General features: G+C 40.4%; 1 protein-coding gene across 2 annotated transcripts in view; it reads left to right on the top strand.

Moving 5' to 3' along the window:
* LOC133462369 (SERTA domain-containing protein 4-like) overlaps positions 1 to 23,477 on the top strand; it is a 37,644-nt gene that overhangs the window by 6,494 nt on the left and 7,673 nt on the right. Inside the window, exons 1-2 of one of the 2 annotated variants that reach the window (XM_061743586.1) lie at positions 2,681 to 3,160; positions 22,419 to 22,591. In XM_061743586.1, the coding sequence (XP_061599570.1) occupies positions 22,438 to 22,591 (154 nt within the window). In that variant the 5' untranslated portion in view covers positions 2,681 to 3,160; positions 22,419 to 22,437. Of the gene's footprint in view, positions 1 to 2,680; positions 3,161 to 22,418; positions 22,592 to 23,477 lie in introns of those variants that run through there. The other variant, XM_061743587.1, reaches the window with a different exon arrangement.

The following is a 23,477-nucleotide window of genomic DNA, read 5'->3' on the forward strand; positions in this document are numbered from 1 at the left end:
AACAAAGGGCTTTAGAAGGAGAAGTGCTGGAAAATGAGATTCACTGGCTGCTGCCGCTGCTGCTGAATCAAGGGGGAAATGCATAACAGATGAGAGGGGCTTGCTCCCTCCCCTCTTTGTCGGTCACATCCCTGCAGAGCAGATCTCCAACACAACCTCTCGAAAAAGTGTCAGAGTGCATTCAGGTGCTGTTGGAAATTATACACTTACTAGTTAAGAACACTGGAGACCGCAAGACTTCATAAACTTGTCTGTGTTATGAGGGAGTAGGAGGTTTAGTAAATAAAAACAGGATAGTTGATTACTGACATACTGACGTAGACTCAAGAAACACATATGCAATTAATAAAAAGACTTAGAAGTGTAATATTTTTTAATTATTTAATTTTGCGTCAGCATTTTAGATGCAGAAATGTCAAACACAAGACATTTCTTGGCTCAACAAGACATTTTACAGATTAAAATGTAATTTTTTACATCAATATAATGGGTAAATTAAGCAATAATTTAAGAAAGAGACAAACAATTACAGTAGCATAAAATTGCTGATAAATGATGAATCAATGTAGAGCTTTCAAAATAGTTTTGAAAAGTTTTCAGATTATTTTGCTCTTATGATGATGTCGTTACATATTTTAGTGTTTTAAATCGCCATTTCAGGCTCTGTAAATATTAAAATGTTTCTGATAATGCAGTCATGACTATTGGGTTAATAAATAAAGTGATACTGTCAAAAATATTACGTTCAAAAGCTGCTACCAGGGGTAGCACTTTGCATAGAAAAATTGTTGGGACATCCTTTTATTTTAAGGTTTATAGTCTGGATGAGCCATCATAAAGGCGTACTTTAGCTACACTCCTGTGTGACTGTAGAAAGGAATACACTGCATAGATGAGGAGGAAATTTAGAAAGACGTGTTAACTACTTTGTAGAACTAAAGTTCGGATAAGCTAGGCTGAGTTTATCTATAGCTATAACACCATGTGAGTCTATCAATGTCAATGTCACAGTTACTATAAGCCACATGCACACAGAGATTTTGCTATAAAGATGCAATTGAGCTTCCTTCTTTTTCTCACCTGAGCTGTATGACTATGCATGGACACTAAACCTTAACTCCATGTGTTTGGAGGCATCCTGACGCCTCTATCACTCATTTGTGGATTACACACAGCAACCATTTAGCCCAGCTCTTACTATATCCAGAGTTGTGTAACAGTTTCACACCACAATGATGTGTGCTAAAACCCACCACAGAGCACACTGCCTGTGTGAATGGGGCTATAAAACACATCAGTGCATGGTAGTGAAGCCAGCTGGCACCGCCTTAAAAGTTGAAATAAGAGGAAAAAAACAAGTTATTTTATTCTTCTGACATGACATTTCTTTATTTTAGCAAGGCCACTGCACACTGTTGCTAATAAAGTTAGAATAAAACGTTTTTTAACCTCTTTACATGATATAGTTGTAAATAAAAAGAAGATTGTTTGTGAAAACACAATTATTCCAACTTTATGGGAAAGTGTAATTATGACACAGCCTTTTTTTTTACTTTTGTTGTTTAATTTTCAGTGTAAAAAAAAACACAACTAATAACAGGCTAATCATTGTTATTAGCTGGTTACTATACTTTTAAAAGCGGAGGGGCAATGCCTCCAGGAAATAACTCTACTATTGCAGGCAATATCTACGGAAGAGTATTAGGGCCAGGCTAGAGAAAAAAACATTTGAGAGTGGAAGATTTTTTTTTATTGTGCACTTCGAGAAAAAAGAAGAAATGTCGAGAAAAAAGTCGAAATGTCGAGATTTTTTAAATACAATTTCGAGAAAAAAGCCGAAATTTCGTGAATAAAGTCGAAATTTTGCCTTTTTTCTCAACATTTCGACTTTTTTTTCGACATTTCGACTATTTTCTCGAAATTATACTTCAACAATATTCTTGACATTTCGACTTTTTTCTCAACATTTCGACTTTATTCACGAAATTTCAACTTTTTTCTCAACATTTCGACTTTTTTCTCAACATTTCGACTTTATTCATGAAATTTTGACTTTTTTTCTCAACATTTCGACTTTTTTCTCGAAATTATACTTCAACATTAATCTCGACTTTTTTCTCAACGTTTCGACTTTATTCACGAAATTTCGACTTTTTTCTCAACATTTCGACTTTTTTCTCGTCATTTCGACTTTTTCCTCGAAATTGTACTTCAACATTAATCTCAACTTTTTTCTCAACATTTCGACTTTATTCACGAAATTTTGACTTTTTTCTAGACATTTCGACTTTTCTAAACATTTCGACTTTTTTCTCAACATTTCGACTTTTTTCTCGAAATTGTACTTCAACATTAATCTCGACATTTCAACTTTTTTCTCGACATTTCGACTTTTTTCTCGACATTTCGACTTTTTTCTCGAAATTGTACTTCAACATTAATCTCGACATTTCAACTTTTTTCTCGACATTTCGACTTTTTTCTTGAAGTGCATAGGCTAATGAAAAAAAAAATCTATTATTATTTTTATTTTTCTCCTTCCTGGCCCTAAAACTCTTCCGTAAATAGCAGAGTGGACAGAGTGCTGAGAAAACCGAGCGTCCCCTGAACTGCTCGGCTGTACTTAACTGGAAGGGAGGGAGTCGAGACGCTGCTGTTGTTTTCTCCGCTGCACATTGAAATTAACCGTCAGTTGCCCGAGACTGTGCAGACGCGCAGAGAGAGAGACGCGCAGAGACCCGCTTGGTGCCGGAACTACGACCCGGAGCACCGAGGTTCACCTCCACCTGTCCACCTGTCCAGCTGTCCAGCTGTCCAGCACCTGTCCACCTGTCCGCTGCAGGAGACAGGCAGCTGTCTTCTCCCACCTTTGTGCTGGAGATGCTCCGCAGCGCCGTCGACCAGAGAGATGTTGACAAGCGTCTAATTAAGAAATAATTACGCAGCTCGTGTTGGAGCGGCGCGTGAGGTCTGCGTGTCTGCTCGCGCTCTAAAATTAGAATAAGACCGAGCCACCGGAGGCAGTTTCCATTCACTAGTTTTTTTTTTTTTGTGGGGGGTTGTTTTTTTCTGCATTTTTTCCCTCCACGCACCTTGGACTTCAGCCGTCTCCACAGAGCCAGCGTGGATCCGAGGACGAGGTCCGGACCGCTCCAGTCAGGTCAGTCCCCACTCACAACCGCTCTGGGCCCCTGTCTGTAATGATATTAAATAATATTAATAATAAAAACCTTCTTCTATAAAATGTAAACAGTTTTTTTCTCACCTACACTTCTCAGTGTTGTTTTTTTAAGGATAAACTAAAACAGACTTTAAGAGTATAGTCATTTCAAACAATTTCAAATTGAAACAACAACTTGAAAATCCAAAGTAGGTGCAATATTACTCTAATTTGCACATTCCGTGTAATACATTCTGTTTATTTGTGTGTGCAAATGAATGTACTAAGTGGTGGCTGTAACCCAGGATGAGATGCAGCTCCAGCAGACTGGTGAGATCTGCTACCGCAGGATTAATGAGAGTCAGGCCGGTTAATGGCTCAGCGAGGTGACATGACAGAGACCCAGCTCCCACCGTGATGCAGGCTGACATAACCAACCGCCCTCCTGGCATCCGTCCAGCCTCACTTCATTATTTCGTGTGACTGCTCCTGGCTGCGAATCCTGAAGTTGCCTGTATTACAGCTGCTTTCTGAGCAGAAGGGGGTTAAGACAGTTTTCACTGAATTTTTTGAGTTGCTGTTGTCTCCTTGATGTCATTTCTCCACTTTCTTGGTCTTAGTGTCACAAGCCTCCACTTCCACCAAGCTGGACTCTGTGCACTCTTAAAATCATGTGCAGTAGGTTTGATAGCGTAACTGCAACAATAACAAATAATAAAGACCAACTTCCTTTAGTTTCTCTGTTTAAGTGTCTGTTATTCTCATTAAATAAAGGCTTTGAGTGCGGCGGACTGGTTATATGTTTTGGATGTCTCGCCAACGCTCACTGCCAGCAACATCCGGAGATACTCGCCAAGAATTTCACCTTTTCTGTTTTCCTTGGATTGAAGAAGAATGTGTTATGTGGAATATGGCGAGGCGCGCCACGGGGAGGAACATCCAGCTCAGACTGAAGTCACAGGCCAGAGAAGTAGGGGCTGTTACAAGAGGAAACGTTATGGCTTTGCTTGGACGGTGGACAGCTTTCTGGCATGTCGCTCAGGCGAGTCCAGTGCCAGATTCCTTGTTGTTGATGCCCAGCCACAGCTCTCCACCCCTTCATCTTTGTCAAAAACCCTTGCTATGTTTTTCCTCCTCCAGTGTTATCAATCATATCTGGCTCTCGGCAGACTCTCGTGCTCATTAAGGATGTGAACCTGTAGGTAGCCCGTAGCGGCGTAGCCCGCCCCCCAGCCATTCATCTCTCTTGGCAGAGACTCACATCTGGAGCAGCGTTTCAAAACACGGCTCTCAGCAGACATGAAGTGTACGCAAGAGGAAATTCAGTGCGTTTCTAAAGGCTTGCCTCTCTGCAGATGCGGTGCCAAGCATAAAATTAAACTGCATTTGAAGTGTGTGCCTCACGCTCAAACCTGTAATGGGCTGGAATTTACAGGAAAATAGAAACAAAGGTGCAGGTGTTGTGGCTAATATTGAGTGCGGTGCAAATTGAAGACGTGCTAAAGGTATTTCATCAGGATGATTGTCAGCTGGCCTCATCTCTGCTCTGTTTTGTGTTAAAGGTCTCAGCCAACACAAGTTGAGCTGCCTCGGTCGGTGTGTGTTTACAGTATGTGTGTCGAAACCGCAGGGTGTAGCCCCGGAGTTCTTCTTTTTTTTTTTTTTTCCCCCCTTTCAGGCACTGCTTCCCCATCATGAATGCGCCTTTTGTGCTCCAGAATGACACGCAGCTCTTGTGAACAACTTAAGAGGAAAGGTGAACACACGTTTGTTTCTGCACAAATTTAAAAATAGAGGAAGGTGTGAAGAGACTTTTCTTTTTTCCTCCCTTTTTTCTGCCTACATTGAAGAAAGTGCTGCAGCATGTATGATGTGAAATCCTACGCCTAAAAATGCTGTGGTTGCTCTGAAAAAGAGTTTAGGGCCTTCACAGAAACATTCATTTATTTACACAAGATGGAATTAATACAACATGTACAAACACTGGCTCAAACTGCCTCGCATTCCTGAATGAAAAAGTAGTTTATCTCGTACGATAAGTGCTCACATATGTGCGATTGTGGAGAATTTCAAATTCCTTTCCTTGGAAAAAGGAAAACTTGAAAATCCCTCTCTTCTTCTGGAGCTAAAAGAAAAGACTGAGACGGTGCCATCATGCGATGTGTGTTTTTTTGCTTCTTTTACACTAAAAAAGCACATACCGCTGCCCTTGTCTACCTTTAATGTGGCGTATCCACCCTAGGAATCATCGGCGGTGACATGCCCACAGAGCTCGGGCTTGTTAACCCCACAGCGACAACAAGCCGTTCCCCGGCTAGTCCATAATGCAGCTGCCCTGTCACAACACATGTGTCACCACTCAGCGGGAAGAGCGCCGCGCAAAACCCCAGAGGGCCCTGAGCCCAGCTTAGTCACGCCACCGCGGCCAAGACGGCACACTGATACCTCCTGACAGGCTGCAAGCTGGCACAGACGCAACCCAAGATCCAGCATGTACAGAGCAAAACCAAACAAACCAAAAAACAACAGGAGAAGAAGACCAGCAGGGTCATTTTAGTGCTTGAAACATATCTGTCACTGGACAATATCCTGCAAAAGCTGGTCCCAATAGTGTCAAAGCCCCTATTTGTTATTCATTTAGAGAAAAAGCAGAACTCCTTTAACATAAATCATGTATTTCCATTTGACCTGGCAGCTTGGAGATGAAGATTATAAATGATCATTCTCCTGTGGTGAAGAGGTCACCAGAGCGACGTCGTGTTTTCTTCCATCGATTTCCTCTCTGAACATGCCTCTGCAAAGCATCTTCAGCTTTCGTCTTTGATTCATTGAGCACGTCTGAGGGAGGCTGTGTGACTGCAGTCCACTTTTCACGCGGGGGGCTAATTGCTTTCCGTTTGAGTGGCTCAGTTTTTGATTCATGGCGTGCGGTGCCTTGTTGCTACTCTGAAGGAGAGCTTGATGTCATAAAAGCTATTATCTATTCCTGATCTGTTCTCTCTGGCTGTGTGCGTCGCCCTCTGATGCCAGCACTTGCACTCTCTCCGCCCCCACTCCAGCAGGAGTATTGATGGGATGCAGCCGCTCCGTGTTGAGAAGAAGTGGGCTGTGTGTTTACTTTGAGTCCCCAGTAACTGCACGATGATGAGGGTCGGATGATTTTCTCTTCCACTCTTTATTAACCAATAGCCCGCTTTATGCCTGCTTGCATTGACCTGCAGTTTGCAGCTGAACTGTCTCAGTATATAAAATAAGCATTTACATTACTATAATCTAATAAAAAATGTCTTGAAATTAAGATAAGATAAAGATAAGATAAATCTTTATTGTCTCCCTTAGGAGAAATTTGTCTTGGACACGAGAGGCACAGGCGACAATCACACTCCAACAAACATAGAAACACAACCCCGAAGTCATTACCCACAGATACAATCAAACCTCACTATAGTTAACCCACATCAGTTCCCACTCCCAGTTCCCAGAAAACCCACTACACAATACCCCTGAGTAGAAGAAAAAAATGACTGAACTTATTGCACAGATGTCCACATTATTGCACAAATGACCTACGCAAGAGAACCTACACATTATTGCAAAGCCCGACTGAACCTATTGCACAAATGTCCAGATTATTGCACAAATGACCTACACAAAAAGAAACGTACACATTATTGCAAAGCCCGACTGAACCTATTGCATTTTAAAAATTGTGTTTTTAAAATGCCTCATTCTGAAACCTTGATGACTTTTTTCTCTGTAAACATCAGAGATGCAGTATTCAGTACTAAAATGTAATAACTATTACTTCCGGTAACAGTGACCCCTATCAAAGCAGTTTGTAAGGAAATTAAAACAAAGGTTTTTGATTTAATGTAAGCCTTATCTTAACAGCCTCTGGTTAAAATGACAGTCTTTCCAATACTACAGTGCTGCAATCTACAGATCAGCCTCTAAAACTCTCCTCCATCAACTGGATGTCATTAATCATACTGCCATTCCATTTGCTGCTGGAGCGTCCTGCAGCTCCCACCACTGGAGTCTGTGTTCGCTGGTTAATGGGGCTTCTCTTCATCCTGGTGGATAAACACTGGTTTTTGTTCATTTACACAAACTTTGACAGGCAAAAGACCACTGTTACCTCCACTCATTGCATAATATTCACAACAGCAGTCACACACGTACTTCCAGTGGCCTTATTAACATACTCGTCCAGCAAGGCACGTGCTGTTATTGGTCAGTTTTCTTCTCCAAGGGACTGGAATCACTTGCAAAATACATTAAAATTGAGTTTCTTCTAACTAGTTTCATCTTTTAAAAATTTGGCGAAAATGTTTTTTTGCTACTCGTTGCACCCGGTTTTAAATATGTAGATTTTTATATATAGTACATATCAGTGCACAAACTTGTGAAGTATAATTTTTTCGTGAATGTCAACCTTTTTGTTTCTTTGCCCTCCCTCTTGGCCATGTTGTCATTGTACATGAGAGTTGGTTCTCAATTGATTTAGCTGGATAAATAAAGGTTAAAGAAATAACCGATTTAAACCATGTTCACCCCAAAACAAACAATATTTAATTGAAAGTATACTGTATATATATAAGAATATTAGGAAATACTAGTAACTGTTTTAGTAACAGTATCAGGACATGGTCTGCTCGTGATGAGTTGCACTTTACTGCTTTCATAAACAGGAAGAAAAAATTCACAAAAAAATCCAAATGTTGTATAAATTCAGAAAATCTGTAAAAATGCACGCTGGTGCATCCATGTGTCAGATACACAGATGCTGAGAGAGTGTGTATTAGGAAGAACAGTTGGTCGGTGGGGGAGTTATCGCTACCAGGTGCTATTGCAGAAGATGAGAACAACAAAGCATGTCAAACTTTAAACCCAAAAAGAAAACTTTATAGCTTTGAAAAAACATCCTCACTGGCGTCGTACCTGCTTTACGTTTCTGGCAGTGCAGTATATTTCAGTTTTCGTGGAGGTGTGTATACTTCACGACTGGACATGGATGCGCTTGCATCGCTGCAGTCGGTTGACAGAGTTCCATGCTTAATCGAAGAGATGAACCTTCACGTTGTAAACAAAAGAACAGTAAATTACACTACACTTTTACACAATTACATTGTTAAGTATCGCTCAAGTGCCATAAAACTATAAAGAAGAGGTAATGATTGTTATGCTCACATTACTGTATGAAGTTGGGTGAATATGTTAAAGAAACAGCCCATAGCAGTGAGTCATTAAAAATGTCTTAAAGGCTTGTGAAAGTGAAAGTTCATGAACTCAATGGAAAATTCAATAAAACATGCCTGCTGTGTAATATCTGCAAGGCAAAATACATACATGCTTCACTGTATTTTATATTTATTTTAAAGGCAGCTGTCTGATTCAGAATGGACGGACCTCGTAAAGAAAAAGCAGGTCTGATGACATAATAATTATATTAATATGGTACTATAAGATGGTAAATATTCACATTTTAGCCACGTTCAGTCATGCTTTTATTCTAGGAAATGCACTCACTACACTGCTTAATGAGTGATAGATGCTTCTGTTTTCTCATTTATCATCCTACGTGTTCGGCCGGAAGGATATTTGTGTGTTAAACCTCTTAACTGATGCTGGTAATCAGGTGGCCCTAACAGGTCCCTCGCATGCGCCACATTTCAGTGGGTTCGTCCCTGTTGAGTCACATTAACATTCACCATCTGTGTAAGTGAGCAGAGGTGGGTGACTGCAAGGGAATAGTGCAGGCTTGTTTTCCTCAATCCTACGAGATTCAAAGTGCCTGTGATGAGATCACAGAGCTCTGAAGAAGCTTGTTGTTGGAACTCCCGTCAGCTCAACCACAGGCCACTCTTTCAGCACTACACCCACTTATCCTCTCACTGCGGAGATATGTCGCCTAGATTCGGTCCACCACATAAACTGTCAGTGCACAAACAGACACCTGCCTGTATCTGTGTGGGAGGAAGCTGATAACTGATACTGACAAGAGCTGACTCTTTTGCCCTCTTTTATACATAATCCCAAGATTGTTCTGAACTCAGCATGCACTTCTTCATACTGTCTTTACTCAATGCATTTTCATTTACTGTGTTTCCAGTCAGTAACTGAAGAAAACCTCAGTAAATCTATAACAGACTGTGTGATTTTTATTCGGTCTGAGCAGGTTAATTTACATTTATATCACATTTTGAAATAATAATGCTATTAGTATTATGCAATTAATTATGAATAATATGTCATGTTTCAAGATGGCTTAAAACAGAGATGCTTCCTGTCCTCTTATTGTATTAATGTTACAGTCACACCCATTAATGAGAAGAACTACTGTCTTTATTTACTGGTCGCGCCCACCAAGCAAAAACGCTGCAACTCCAGTGTAGGGCTGGGCGATATGGACCAAAAGTCATATCTCAATATTTTCTAGCTGAATGGCGATACTCGATATATATCTCGATATTTTTTCTGTGTCATAATTGGGGTTTCCCCCAAAGCATTATAGCATAGCATCTCTGTTAGCTTCATTTTTTTTCTTAGGCAAACCCTTAAAAAAACAGTCAGTTTTAATACAAAGCCTCGTGCCAAATGTCACACAGGTTCCTTTATTAACAGAGGTCTGCACAATATCAAAATGTATAAAACAAATGAAATAAAAATAAACTGCCTGCATATAGAGAATAAAAATGCTTCTTGAATAAAATAAAACAAATATCCCTTTCCTGCATAACAATTAAATTAAAATACACTGTGCAATTAATACAATGTAGACAGTAACAGGCAGACTTTTCCACTGAGGTTGACAGTTGTGCAAATAACAAAACATTTGTGCAAATCTCAAATAAAACATTCAAGTCAATTTGTCACCAAATAAGCTATATCAAAATCAAAAAAAAAAAAAAATTTTTTTTTTTAAATCGATATAAACGATATTGTCTCGTACCATATCGTGTTTGAAAATATATCGATATATATTAAAATCTCGATATATCGCCCAGCCCTACTCCAGTGTAACATTTACACATGCGTTGTGATGATGTAGTCGCTGGGAAGTGTGTTTCCGGGGTGGATTTGTACAGCTTGTATTTTAAAAATAACCTGCGGGGGACCGAATGCAAAAACATTTAAGTCAACAAAGCCAGTCCAACCGTTTAGAGAGTATCATTATGGTGAGCTGAGCATGTTCTCTGAGACTAAAAGTAAGGCTAGTAAAGCACTTTAACTGGCTGGCCGTGTTACTTTATGTGGATAATTAAAGTTGTCTGGAAAAAGAATAATTGAAAACATCCAACATTGGAGAAAAAAGGGGGGGGGGCATGTCAGACCTTAAAGAAAAACAGAAATGACCAAGAAGAATGCAGCAGATTCTTCTCTAACGCTATTAGACATGCAGAAACACCACAGGAAATATGTTGACAGTGTTCATCCCGTAATAGAATAATAATATTTCCACAAATACTGGGCAGTATTCAGTCATACGCTGCTTAGCAACAACGTTTTTTTGATTTTTACGACTGTAAATGTAAATGCACTTTGTCAGGATTTATTGAACGTGTGTTCTCGCTGCACGGGTATGTATGTCGTCTGCGATAATGGAATATGGCAGAAGTAAATCTTGCTGACCCACTCTTGTCTTCTCCACAATTCCCTGTTTCCCAATTTACCCGCTAGAGTCTGCGCTGTTGTGAAGCCATGACACATTACATGCTAGTGCGCGCTATGAAGAAGCTCCCAGGCCGTCCAGTGTCTGTTTTGATGTGAAAACCACAGACATATTTTCATTGCAATCTTTTCCCCGAAGCCTAAGAAATACTTAGTAATAAAAAGAAAAAAAAAACCTGGCCAGCAAAACAGGGAATAAACACTAAATACACTCACACACATACACACAGAGCGATACAGGATACACTTTGTGAAACACATGTTGGATCGATTAGCATTTTTGAGGCCACAGGAAAAAAAGAAAGAACTTTGAGAGAGCACAGTTTATTAGAAACATGCTGCACAGTCCCGCAGATCAGTGAGCAAATGAAATCCTCCCCATGTTTGGCTCAAAAATCTGTTTTTCTTTGAATAGTTTTTATTGTGTTACTGTTGGGGAAAGTAGGTGGAGCTTCGTAAAAAGCCACAAAGATGTTTTTCAGCTCCCATGCATATTCATACGGCGTTTGCAGGCGGCCCTGGTTGCCCACTTTGTTATTATGACGGACAGCACAACATTTACCCTAAAATCCTGCTGTGGATACTGTGCAGGAACTTCGAATTAAATGTGAGAGTTTGGCGGTGGGGCAGTCCCCTTGGTTTGAAGCGAGAAAACGTGCAGAAAAAAAGGAAGAGCATGGTTAACGGCAACAAGCGAGTCCAAAAACCAGCTACCAACTTCAAAGCTTTTACGAGCGTTAAAGCGGGGGATTCCAACCAAGCAGTCACAGTAGGACCACAATTAGCAGTTATTAAATGCGATTACACACATTTCCTTAGTTTTTTTTCTTTTGCATCTTGAAGCTCCAATCATTAGCCGATTAGTTCAGTTAATAAAACGAGCATTTCCTTTTAGAAGTACAAGCCATCCACTGGTTTCAGCTTCACTTGATCTTATTAGTGAGTATTATGAAACAAAAAGATCCCAATGGACTGTTTATAAATATGTATATGTGTCTGTGCGTGTGTGTGTGTGTGTCTTTGTCTGTGTGTGTGTATATACATGTATCAAGGTGTTGAGTATCACGTTAATGAGATGCTATTATGATGATACTGCATAAGTTAAATACTCACTAACATAGTTCTCCTTAACGGCCCCCCTGGGCGTGTTATTTCTTTGCATTTTAATGCAACTCAACTAGCAGCATGTCTGTGTGAAAAAAGCTTATCATGCTTTGTACCTGTAGATGTGTCCGGGTGTTTTTCTTGGCCAGAAATGAGGAGGAAGCGGTAGTTGGTGGGGTGGGAGTTTATCCTTTAGCATTTCAGCCTTTTAATTTTCATTTTAAACAGGTAAAGTGCTAAAGGCTACCCTCTCTGATGTGTTTTTTCTTTTCCTTTGCTGTTTTACGACAAACAGTTGTCTCGTGCCGTTTTACAGCATGGGGCCTGTAATTGGTGAACGTCTGTTGGGGGCTGGGTGGGTGGATGCTTTTGGCATATGTTTCAAATCATGCCCTTCTCCTTGTGTATGAAGCAGCTGAATGTCTGCAGCCACTCGGGCTCAAAACCTTCATCCTGTGTTTTTGTATATTTTTTGTGTATATCTGGAAAGAATGACATTTTCAAAATCTTGAAGCCCGAACTTTAGTTTCCTCTCAGCTCGACTCTTCTCTCATTCTGGTTCTCAGTTGTTCTCCAAGTCTCTCCTTCACAGACATCTTGTTAATGTTTTGCACTTTCACTCCTGATACATGCACCTTTTTTTTAAGCAATATAATTTAACATTCTCCCATATTAGATTAATTATATCAGCTCTCTGCACTGTTTCCCCTGTCGCCACAGTTCTCTTTGCAAACACGCTTTATGAAGAAATCTGTAATTTTGTTAGTATTGAGAACAGAGATGGCGTGCAGCGGTAATTAATGGAAACCACCTCACATTTCAAGATGCAGGAAAAACCGAGGAGACATCACACTAACCAGTCTCATTGCAAGAGATCCATCCATCCATCCATCCATCCATCCATCCATCCATCCATCCATTTTCTATACCCGCTTTATCCTGTGCAGGGTCACAGGGGTCTGCTGGAGCCAATCCCAGCTCATTACAGGCGAGAGGCAGGATCGCAGGGCCACATATACAGACAGACCTTTGCAAAAGATGAAATACAACATTTTCAAAGGGAAAAAAGTATTTTTAGTAAAACATATTTAGTAAAATGTACCAGTTTGCAAGTTTTTAAAATAAAAACTTTACAATAACTTTATAATAAACAAAAAACTGTTCAACATCTTATTCTGATCACCGGCCAAGAGTCCACTCATTTCTAATGTCAGTATTTTGAGAACCAGAGTTTTCCTTTGAGACAGCTTTTGTGGGCTTGAGTGAGGTTGGAGTTTTGACTCTCAAGGTTGCGTATATTTACATTTTTGTTCATGCTTATGTTTTAAAACTAAAAGGATGTTTTGAAACAGAAGCTTGGGAATTGAAAACAGTTTTCAAGGTTCTTTGCAGATAGCGTGTGAATTTACTGGGGAACTTGCCACAGTTCTCTTAAATAAAGCCACCTCAGTCAGTCTGTTCACATAGACGTTGTGTCTCAAAGACGCCCCTGTGCCTGCTGCCATTTCTCACCTTCACTCATTCACATCCCAGTGTGTGCTTTCAAACAGCTCACTGCCACTTCACAATCAGAGGATTGACGACGCCGTCTGTGTCTAGAGTGGCATGTTTCGCTGCGCCGACTCTCTCTGACATACATGTCACTTTTTCCTCGGGACTTGCTTGAACAGTGAAGCCCAGCAAGGTGCAACCAAATCATTTAAAAGGGTTCATGTCAGTCCTTTCAGGGAATCCCAGACTGTTCAGATGAGGGAAATGCAAATTAGTTTTCTTGTTGAGATAAGTGTTATGCTAAGGAATTCATTTAGAGTCAATCAGGAAAATGTTTTAATGCATTTTACCTAATTAATATGCGCTTCACCCGCGATGTGAATGCGTATTTTCATTACTGTTCACCGGAGTTTCTCCTCCCCTTCACTTGTATCTTCTCTCTCTCACACACACATGCATTGTGTGTGTGTGTGTGTGTGTGTGTGTGTGTGTGTGTGTGTGGTGTGTGTGTGTGTGTGTGTGTGTGTGTGTGTGTGTGTGTGTGTGTGTGTGTGTGTGTGTGTGTGTGTGTGTGTGTGTGTGTGTGTGTGTGTGTGTGTGTGTGTGTGTGTGTTTTCCACATGTTTCTCCATGCACACAGCACAGCCGAAGGCAGATAGGTGAAGTGCAATAAAAGCTTCCCAAGCGGGTGCAAACATCTGGACCCCAACGTCTGACAGCAGGGCAAAAATATCCCTTTTTAAAACACATTCAAGCTGAATGTGAGTAGAGATTCCTGGCTAAAGGCTAGGGCTGTGGATCGATTCAAATATCAGATCGATTCGATTCCGATTCTTAAGATTCAGAATCGATTATCACGCTTTGATTCGATTCGATTCGATCCGATATTGATTTTGGTTACTGTTAATAAAACTGTTGCAAAGCTGTTGCATGAATGATATGACTGTCTAGTTATGCAACATATTAATACTAGTAGTATTATATTGAGATTAAACAGCAAGTATTGGCAGCTAATGATGCTGTAAGGACCAATCAGCTCCCAGAATGCTGATAGAACTGCTTTCAGAAACATCGTGTGGGTCAGAATTACCAAACAGATCCAGGGCAGCAAACGGAGGACGAAATAAATCGCTTTTATTTTTTCCCCATTTATGAGAATTTGGTTTTTAACATTTATGCAAATGTAACCCCAAGACAGTATATAAAGCAAAGAAATATAGACAATTTATGCAATTATAACTGAAAACTTTAATGTTTTCATACCTTTAAACATATTTAAAGGCAAAAACATGGCACCAGTTATTCTCGTGTCCAACAAAATATTACTTTTTTGGGCATAAACAAAAAAGTACCAAAAGTTGTAATGTAATTATGAGAAAAAAAAGAAAAAAAAATATATATATTTTTTATTTTTTTTTAAATCGATCTTTAGACATATGAATCGGTTTTTAGGAATTAATATGAGAATCGATTTAAAATCGGAGAATTGATCTTTTCAACACAGGCCTACTAATGGCTGGGGAGGTCGACCTGCTGATGCTCAAGCTGCATCTGCTCAAATGAGAGTCCACCCTGCTCACGCCACAAAAGATGTGAAGCCAGAGTTGGATGTGATGGACGAAACATAATCCAAAGTGTAAAACCGTTGCACAAATTTTGTCCCCGACTATTTAAATATTCAGTCTAGACTCTGTTATAACACTGTTAGAGGCAGTTTCATGGCTATCTTTAGTATATTTTTTAAGCCTCCTTTTGCCATTGAGGCTCTGGTTGACTTTCCCTGTTAAATATTTCAGCACACAACAAATTCTGCATATCTGAGTACGTGTTTGCCTGTCTATCCCAGCACTGGAGGGAGTTATTCAATCATGACAGCAGAAATCAGTGCTGCAGGCGATCGCTCTCCCCTCCCGACAAGGCTCCTAAGGCACTTATCTTTCATTATCTGACTCATTCCATCTATCCATCCGCTCCACCTTTCCCCATTTTCCCCTCTTATTCTTCACTGCTCCCCGTCTCCCTCTCACAGTTTGTCTCGTCGTGTCCTGGCATGGCAATTAACGTCTCATCATCAAAGGGTGTTTTGAAAAAGGAAAGTGAGATAGGGAGTCAGGCAGAGTGAGGGAATCTGCAAGAGAGTGAAGATAAGAGGGATGAAGCCGGAGGAGCTGCGAGCGAACAGAGGTGAAACACACACACGCTGTCGCACACTTGTACTGAGGTTTTTTTCTCCCCCCTTTTAAATAAATGTTAAAAAGAATCACACACACCATCACATTAGCTCTCAGCACCCCACGGTCCTGTGAGATGCTGACAGAAATGCAGAAAAGGAAAAGAAGAATGACGATCATGCCCCAGCCCTCGCCTGAGATTTCCTTCTCCTCGTCCCTTCTTTAATTTCCAACTCTGTTTCTTTCTCTCTCTTGCTCACAGTCCCGAAAACCCGATGTGAACAATGTTGCTTCTCCCTTTCCTTGTCTCTGGAGAGCAAGAACTGTTGCTGAAGATGCAGGAAAGACACTCTGGCCGTAGTCGTACTGCTTCTTTATTTTTGCTTTGGTTCCCCCCCTGGTTCTGAGAGCTGTCAGCTGTGACCGCTGTTGAAAGAATGTCACGGAGAGAGAGAACGGGGGAAGAGAGGGAGTGTCACGATGGAGTTCCCTACGGAGAGCAAAGGGAGTCATAGCAAGTTTGTTTCTTTGTGCCCTGCAAACGTAGCAACAGCAGTGGTGACAGGAGGCGATGGAGAGGAAAACAGCTGGAGGTGAAAAAGCAGCGTGGAGTGGGGAGACGAGGAGGGCCGAGGCCGCTAATTAACCGTGGCAGCGGCGCTCAATGACACCGGGATAATTGGCCCTAGTTGGTGGTCCGTCGGTCGAGGAGCCTTCAGCAGTCCAGTCTTACTGGGATGAGTGCGTTTCAATCGACAGCTATTATTTTGACATCATTGCATATTATGTCAAACATGTCATGCTACAACTTTGTTCCTGATCGACGCATAAAACCGGAGCAGTTCTCATTTGGACTAATCTACGCGGGAGGCTTGTCTGATCCGATGATCTTAATGCACTCCAGTGTCGCCGTTATTGAATTGGCAGCATTTTCATTGCATTTTATCCACAAAACGCAGATTGCTACCTGTGCATGGAGCACATACACTAAAGGACACAAACATATTTCTATAGATAGGTGAAAATGTAAGAGTTTTTGCATCCATGAAAGGTTTATAGTTTATAAGTGAACACTGAGCCGCAGGTAGAACTCGTCCAAAGCATCGAGACAGAAACATATCGGCTGAAAAGCTTCAGCTTCCTTTGTCCACTGTGTTCGCTCTCTCACATATTTTACTTCATGTCGATGTATTCAGTTTGTTAACTTCGACCGGCATTCTTTATATGGAGCTATTTTGTTTTGTCCTCACTTGCAGCAGTTCTGGATGGAGAGTTGGTGGCACTTAGAGCTAATCTGGTTTTGTGAGCTATTTTTCTTAAAAATTTCTAACATATTGCGAAGAAATGGAACATCAGGTTGCAAAAGGAAAAATCATTTAGAAGAAAAATAGGTAAAAAAAATCATTGGAGTTTAATTTTATTACTTAAAGGAGCTTGAGGCAGGATTTATGAAAAAAATTCGTATACGTTTTAATTTTTCTAGTAATAATGTCAGATGAAGCGTTCCAAACCCAAAAGAATGAGCCCTCTAGTGTATCTCTCCGTTGCCTTGAACAGGCTGTGTGCTGCAAAATGTGCTGCAATTCTGGGCCCGAATTTCCCGCGCTGGGCTGCGGATGTGACGTCACATGACGCTGCATGCACGTTCTCCCCGTTCTCCCATGCCGGCTTCACTGTTGGCTGCAGTACCCCCAGCGGCCGTCGTGGTGAAGGGTGGCGCTAGATAGTCTAATTTCTTAAAAGGAGCCTCATGCTCCTTTAATGAATATATTTTTGTTAATTTGATGTCATTTGTGAATTTCCAAACTTGAATTTTTACACTGTTTGCTTTGGAAAATGCCAGTTTCAAAAATGGTGTGTATTGTGACATAAAAAAGAACCATGGAGCCAGACTAATTAGCTATCAAGAGTCCTCTGTTTGACCGACCTGAACTCGTAGATGAAGCTGCAGCCGTCTCACGTCTCTGCTGCTACATGCTGTGTTAGCAGCTACAAGATGACGACGTGAATGTAAACTGACATTTAATATCTGGGGTCTGCAGTCTCTTTCTGCCTGTAACTTCTGAAACCTGGGTAGAGAGGCATTAGGGTCCAGAATGTGTTTCTGCAACCATTTGTGAGTAAAAGTACTTAATCACACATTCCTTATGATGAGTGAAGGAAATATTGGTGTAACCCTCCTCCACATATCTCTTTTTTGTTCCTGCATTTCACCCTTAATGTTTTCTCTTCAACCTTTCTGGGTCCGGGGTCTAATTTTGGAGCTTAATGCTGATCCCAAAGTACACAACTTTCTGTTGTCATGGAAACTCAGCAATTTATTAGTGGCAGACTATCCAAAGCAACACAGAAAAATGTTACAGAAATCAGAAGCAAGGACAAAGACAGTAAGAGCTGAATGGCTGCAACAGGCTGCCCCCTGTGCAGCAACACTCAGGAACGTTGTTGTTGTTAACTGTGAATACCAGCGAGACTGTTGCACTCTTACACTCCGTCTCTTGGACACGGTGCTCAAAATACTTGTGTGCCATTCAAAAAAAAGTCTATTGTGCCAGGTAGTAGAGTCCTGCTTTTGTTTGTCACAGTAGTCCTTAGCTTTTCTCTAAGGAATCTCACCTGTCTGAACTAGATTTGTCTTGTTATGTGCCTGACTGGGCAGCACAGTGTTGTTGTGGCTTCTCACCTGAGGCACGAAGGCTTCCCGCTCCAGTCCTGGCTGCAGCTTCTCTGTTTGGAGTTTGCATTCTCCCCCGGTGCCTGCAGGTGCTCCAGCCTCTTCCTCCAGTGCAGAAGCACGCTGGGTCGAGTGGATACTTTTACATCTTCCTGAAGTGGGAGTGTGCATGGTTATTTTCTCATTTGTCTCTCTTTGTCCCCGTGATGGGATGGCGACCTATCCAGGGCTGCTTTTGCACAATTACAGCCTGAATAGACTCTGCAAACCTGAACAGAAACAGATCGTTGATGATAATATGCTTCAAAGCATGAAGTGGCTCCTTCCTGCTGACCTGATTGCACCTGATCTGTGTTTTTTTCTTTTTTTAATAAAGACTGTGGCTTTCTGCTTTTACTGTTTCAGCTGTGTAGCATCCTATAATGTAATCATTTCCTGAAAATGTAATAACGCTTGAAAATTTAATAAAATGTGCAATTAACTCAATCGAAAATGTAATAAAACCCAATAATGTAATAACTTCACCAATAATGTAATAAAATATCCTGATGGATATTGTAATAACATTTTTACAGATAATGTAATACCTTATTACATTATTGGGAATTTATTACATGGTACTAAAGTCTGCAATTTAACCCAATAGTCATTCTGGTGTTTCAACTGCAGCGTATATAACATTCTTAGATACTTAAAACACAAAATGTAGAACTGAAAATGAACATATATATTACATTATTTGTCAAGTATTACATTATCAGCTTTGGAAAAAATAAAAATGACCCACCTGAAAATGTAATAAATTCCCAGTAATGTGATATGGTATTACATTATCGGTAAAAATGTTATTACAATATCCGTCAGGATATTTTATTACATTATTGGATTTTATTACATTTTCGATTAAGTTAAGTGCAAATTTTATTACATTTTCAGGCATTATTACATTTTCAGGAAATGAGTACATTATAGGGTGCTACAAGCTGTTCTCCTGATATATTTATCAGGCTTTTGCTGGGTTTTTTCTTCATTTGTACCAAAGGAATATCTTGAGTTCTTACATCATCATGAGGCAGCTTTTCACAGGAAACACTCATTTTGACTTATTAGAGGTAATAAACATTGTAATTTGATGGCGTTGTTGTTGGTTTTATACAACAGAATTGGTACTTTGTCTGGTACACTTGACAATAATACTGGGACAGCACAGCGTCTTGCCTGTACCGTTGTAAGAAGGTTGCAGGGGTCTTTCTGTGTGGAGTTTGCATGTTCTCCCTTTGCTTGCTTGGGTTTCCTCCCACAGTCCAGATACACTCACCAACCACTTCATCAGATACACCAGATATACCTAATGAAATGTGATGGACTGGTGACCTGTCCAGAGTGTAACCCTACCTTTTCAGAGGTGTCAAGTAACGAAGTACAAATACTTCGCTACCTTACTTAAGTAGAAATTTTGGTTATTTATACTTCACTGGAGTAATTATTTTTCAAACGACTTTTTACTTTTACTCCTTACATTTTCACGCAATTATCTGTACTTTTTACTCCTTACATTTTAAAAACAGCCTCGTTACTCTATTTCATTTCGGCCTTTAAAAAAAACTATCCAGTTAAATTGCTCCATCCAGATAGAGTGAATTTGGTTGTGGTTGTTTCAGATGTTCTTGTCCAGTTTTGTTCTTACATCCGTTCCCTCAGATTCCTGCAACTAAACTTGGATGTACATTCCAATAAATGTTAGGATAAATGATAACATGCCTCTGAAGTTTGACTTTTTGCACCATTACAATACTTATAGGCAACTAGTCATCATATCTCCTGCTCTCTGAAACACATGTTAATGCTCAATAGTACACATATATGGTTCTTTAATGTATTTGCATTATACTAAGATACATTCATTTTCAATGGCTTTTGTCCTTAATGGCTTTTTTCCCCCTTCACATTACTTTTACTTTTATACTTTAAGTAGTTTTGAAACCAGTACTTTTACTTTTACTTTTACTTGAGTAAAAAACTTGAGTTGATACTTCAACTTCTACAGGAGTATTTTTAAACTCTAGTATCTATACTTCTACCTGAGTAATGAATGTGAATACTTTTGACACCTCTGTACCTTTTACCCAGAGAGAGCTGGGATAGCTCCAGCAGAGCCCTGTGACCCTGAATAGGAATAAGAAGGTGTAGATAATGGATGGATGGATAATAATAATAATAATAGTAATACTGTTCTGTTCTGTGTAATCCATTACTCCCAGGAGCTTGGTACGGTTCTTCCTGCAGTGATGTTCCAGCGGTTGATTAGTCCGTCGAAGGCAAACACTATAAAAGCAGCACAGAGAAACGAATCTGTTCAGCCAAGCAAAACCGGAAGCTTATTGATACGGACATTTTAATCAGGTATCCAACAGGGCTGAGGCCGAGATGCCACCTCCGTTTGATCTGCCGAGATAGCTGGTGGCTGATAATATCTGTTTGTGCTGGCAGGAGGAGGAAGGGAAGGAGAAGCTTTGAGGAGGAAAGGTGGTGACAAGGAGGCCCGTCTGCTGATTCCCTCACAGCTGGCTTTGCATTCTGCATGAAGGGGAGAAATCAGCAGTAGACCAGATGACAGCCATTCACCATGATCAAAAGGACACAGTTTTTTTTTTCTCTGTGGATTCACAGAATCTCAGACAGACTTAGTCTCTCAGGCCCCTCAGCGTCTGCACAGTAGAGCTTTGTTTTCAGATTGAAAAGGCTCAGTTAGTAGATTAGTGCTGCTCTCCGCCAAGCAACGTGTCAGACTAATGTTTATTCCTATTTGAATCACCTGCATTTAAAACATAAGGTGCTAGGTGTTTCAATATTGTTTTTCTTTGTTTTTTGTTGTTTTGCTTTGTTTTTTATTAGAAAATTGACAAGATTCAACATTGATTAAAATCAAATAGGGACATTATCTGTTGTAAATCTTTTGTCAAGTGGTTTTGCCCTGAGTTTAAGGCCTGCTGGCACCATACACATCATCTCCTTTGTTTCCCAGATTATCATGCTGTTGACTCAAGCTTCCCAGTGCGATTTGACATGTGAGATTCATTTCACCGAACAAATTGGTGTCAAACATCTCACTAACTCCCCTACCAGCTAATCAATAGGGAATTCATGGTGAGAGTGGGTGTCATTCCTGCATCCGTGTGCCTCGCTTTGCAGAGCCACACTCACAACAGAGTTGGCAGCGTTCTGACAATTTATACTGCTCACTGGTATTGCCGTTCAAATTTGGCATCGTTCAGCACAACATCCTTTCTGCAAAAGCTGTGTATTTGCCAAAGCTAGATGAAAAGCTTTAAAAAATGTCCTGCATCACTAAGGGAGCATATGCAAAATGCTTGTGAGGTTTATGTAGATGAAGGAATAGGTATTAATGTGCATAAATAGTTTCCAAGCTGATACTGAATTAACCACCAAAAAACCGAACAAGCTGAAATATCCTGTTAATTGGTTTGTATACTTTTAAAAATGTGACATTTTAATAATTTCATATATAATAGTATCACATATACCGTATTTTCTGGACTATAAGCCGCTACTTTTTTCATAGGTTTTCAACCATGCAGCTTATACAAAGGTGCGGCTATTCTGTGGATTTTTCTTCCACCACTCGGGGCGCTCTAACCGGAATTAGAATCAAAACTAAGACAAAATAAATGCAAAGAAGAATACGCTACTTCTTCTTTAGCAGATAGAAGTAGAAGCACATTTCAAACAGGTAAATAGATAAATAAATAGCGGTTATTTTCTCTTGGTTCTGTCCCGTTTTAATCAGCAAAGTTGCTGCCGTGTTAAAAGACACTGTTAGGAAAGATCTATTTAGGTCCAAACATGTACATCATTTACAGTTCAGAATCCTTCTGTACATGTAGTAAATATCTAATCTAACAACAAATATCTGCGGCTGAAAGATCTTTTTTTTTAAACAGAGCGGATGCGGCCTGTATATCTTTTTTTTATTATTTTTTAAAAAAAATAGACCGTATGCAGCTTATATGCAGGTGCAGCTTATAGTCCAGAAAGTACGGTAATATATTTGATATTAGAATAACTTGCATCTAACCAGATCTCTGACCATGTGGGATGTTTTTTCCACTGTGTTTGTTTCTTCCAGACCTGAACCAGAGAGAGAGATGACCCTTGTTTTGTCCATGAATCCTTTCCTGGACCCAGAGGGAGACCCTCCACCCTCCGTATTCCCACCCATATGGGATTCGGAGCGCTGCACTAAGACCTGCCTGCCAAACCCTGCCACGCCCTGCAGCTCTGAAGAGCGCTTCACAGAAGGTAAAGCGTTTCCCACACCATTCTTGTTCAGGCACTGTTTGAGCCCATCAAAAACTATATAATGATACATCCGAAAGGAATTTGAACCATCAGAAACTTTTTCTTTTACTAAGAGCCAAAATAGAAGTTTATTTGAGCATCCAGTGTTGCTAACAGAAGGCCAGTGCAGGACTGTGTAGAGCAGTCTAGCAGGCTAACAGCATTTGTCTCCATTTAGTTTTGATTATTAATTACTCTATACCTTTACTTAACCCAGGAAAATGTCAATAGAACCAATGATTTCTTTTACAACAAAGTCCTTACCAGAATGACAGCACCATATTACCGCTACAAACTTATACCTCATTGAACAAAATCAATTTCTTCCATGTCATGGAGGCTGCACATTTGAATTCTGTTTCCCCCAAATCTGTGCGTGCCCTGGAAATCAAGAGAAGGAACAGATCTTGAAAATAGAGCCCGTAGCTTCATGAGCTTCTCTGAATATTGACAGAACAAAGATGTGATTGGAGGAGTGCAGGAAAAGCCTTAACATGGAACTACAGCAACAGATGAGAATATATCAGCGATGGAATCTGCTGGTGGGCAAAGGCGACCGTCCAACATCTGGATCTAACAATTAGTGATGAGAAAGAGATTTGGAATTCGTGACAAACTCATATCAAATGCACGTAGACAAGGAAGTGATGCCTGCATGTAAAATATGTATCCATCCATCCATTAACTTCCTGCTGGCCAAACTTGGACGATCGGAGCAGCAGCCGAAGGCTGGCTTCACACAGGGGTGTTCCATGTGTTGTTTTCTTCATCCCGCTCCCGCTGAATTTCCAACCATTACCGCCCGCACCCGCAATGTGTGTGTTCCACTCCCGCCCGCTCCCGCAAA

This window comes from Cololabis saira, chromosome 16, assembly GCF_033807715.1.
Source record: "Cololabis saira isolate AMF1-May2022 chromosome 16, fColSai1.1, whole genome shotgun sequence".
Taxonomy (NCBI): domain Eukaryota; kingdom Metazoa; phylum Chordata; class Actinopteri; order Beloniformes; family Belonidae; genus Cololabis; species Cololabis saira.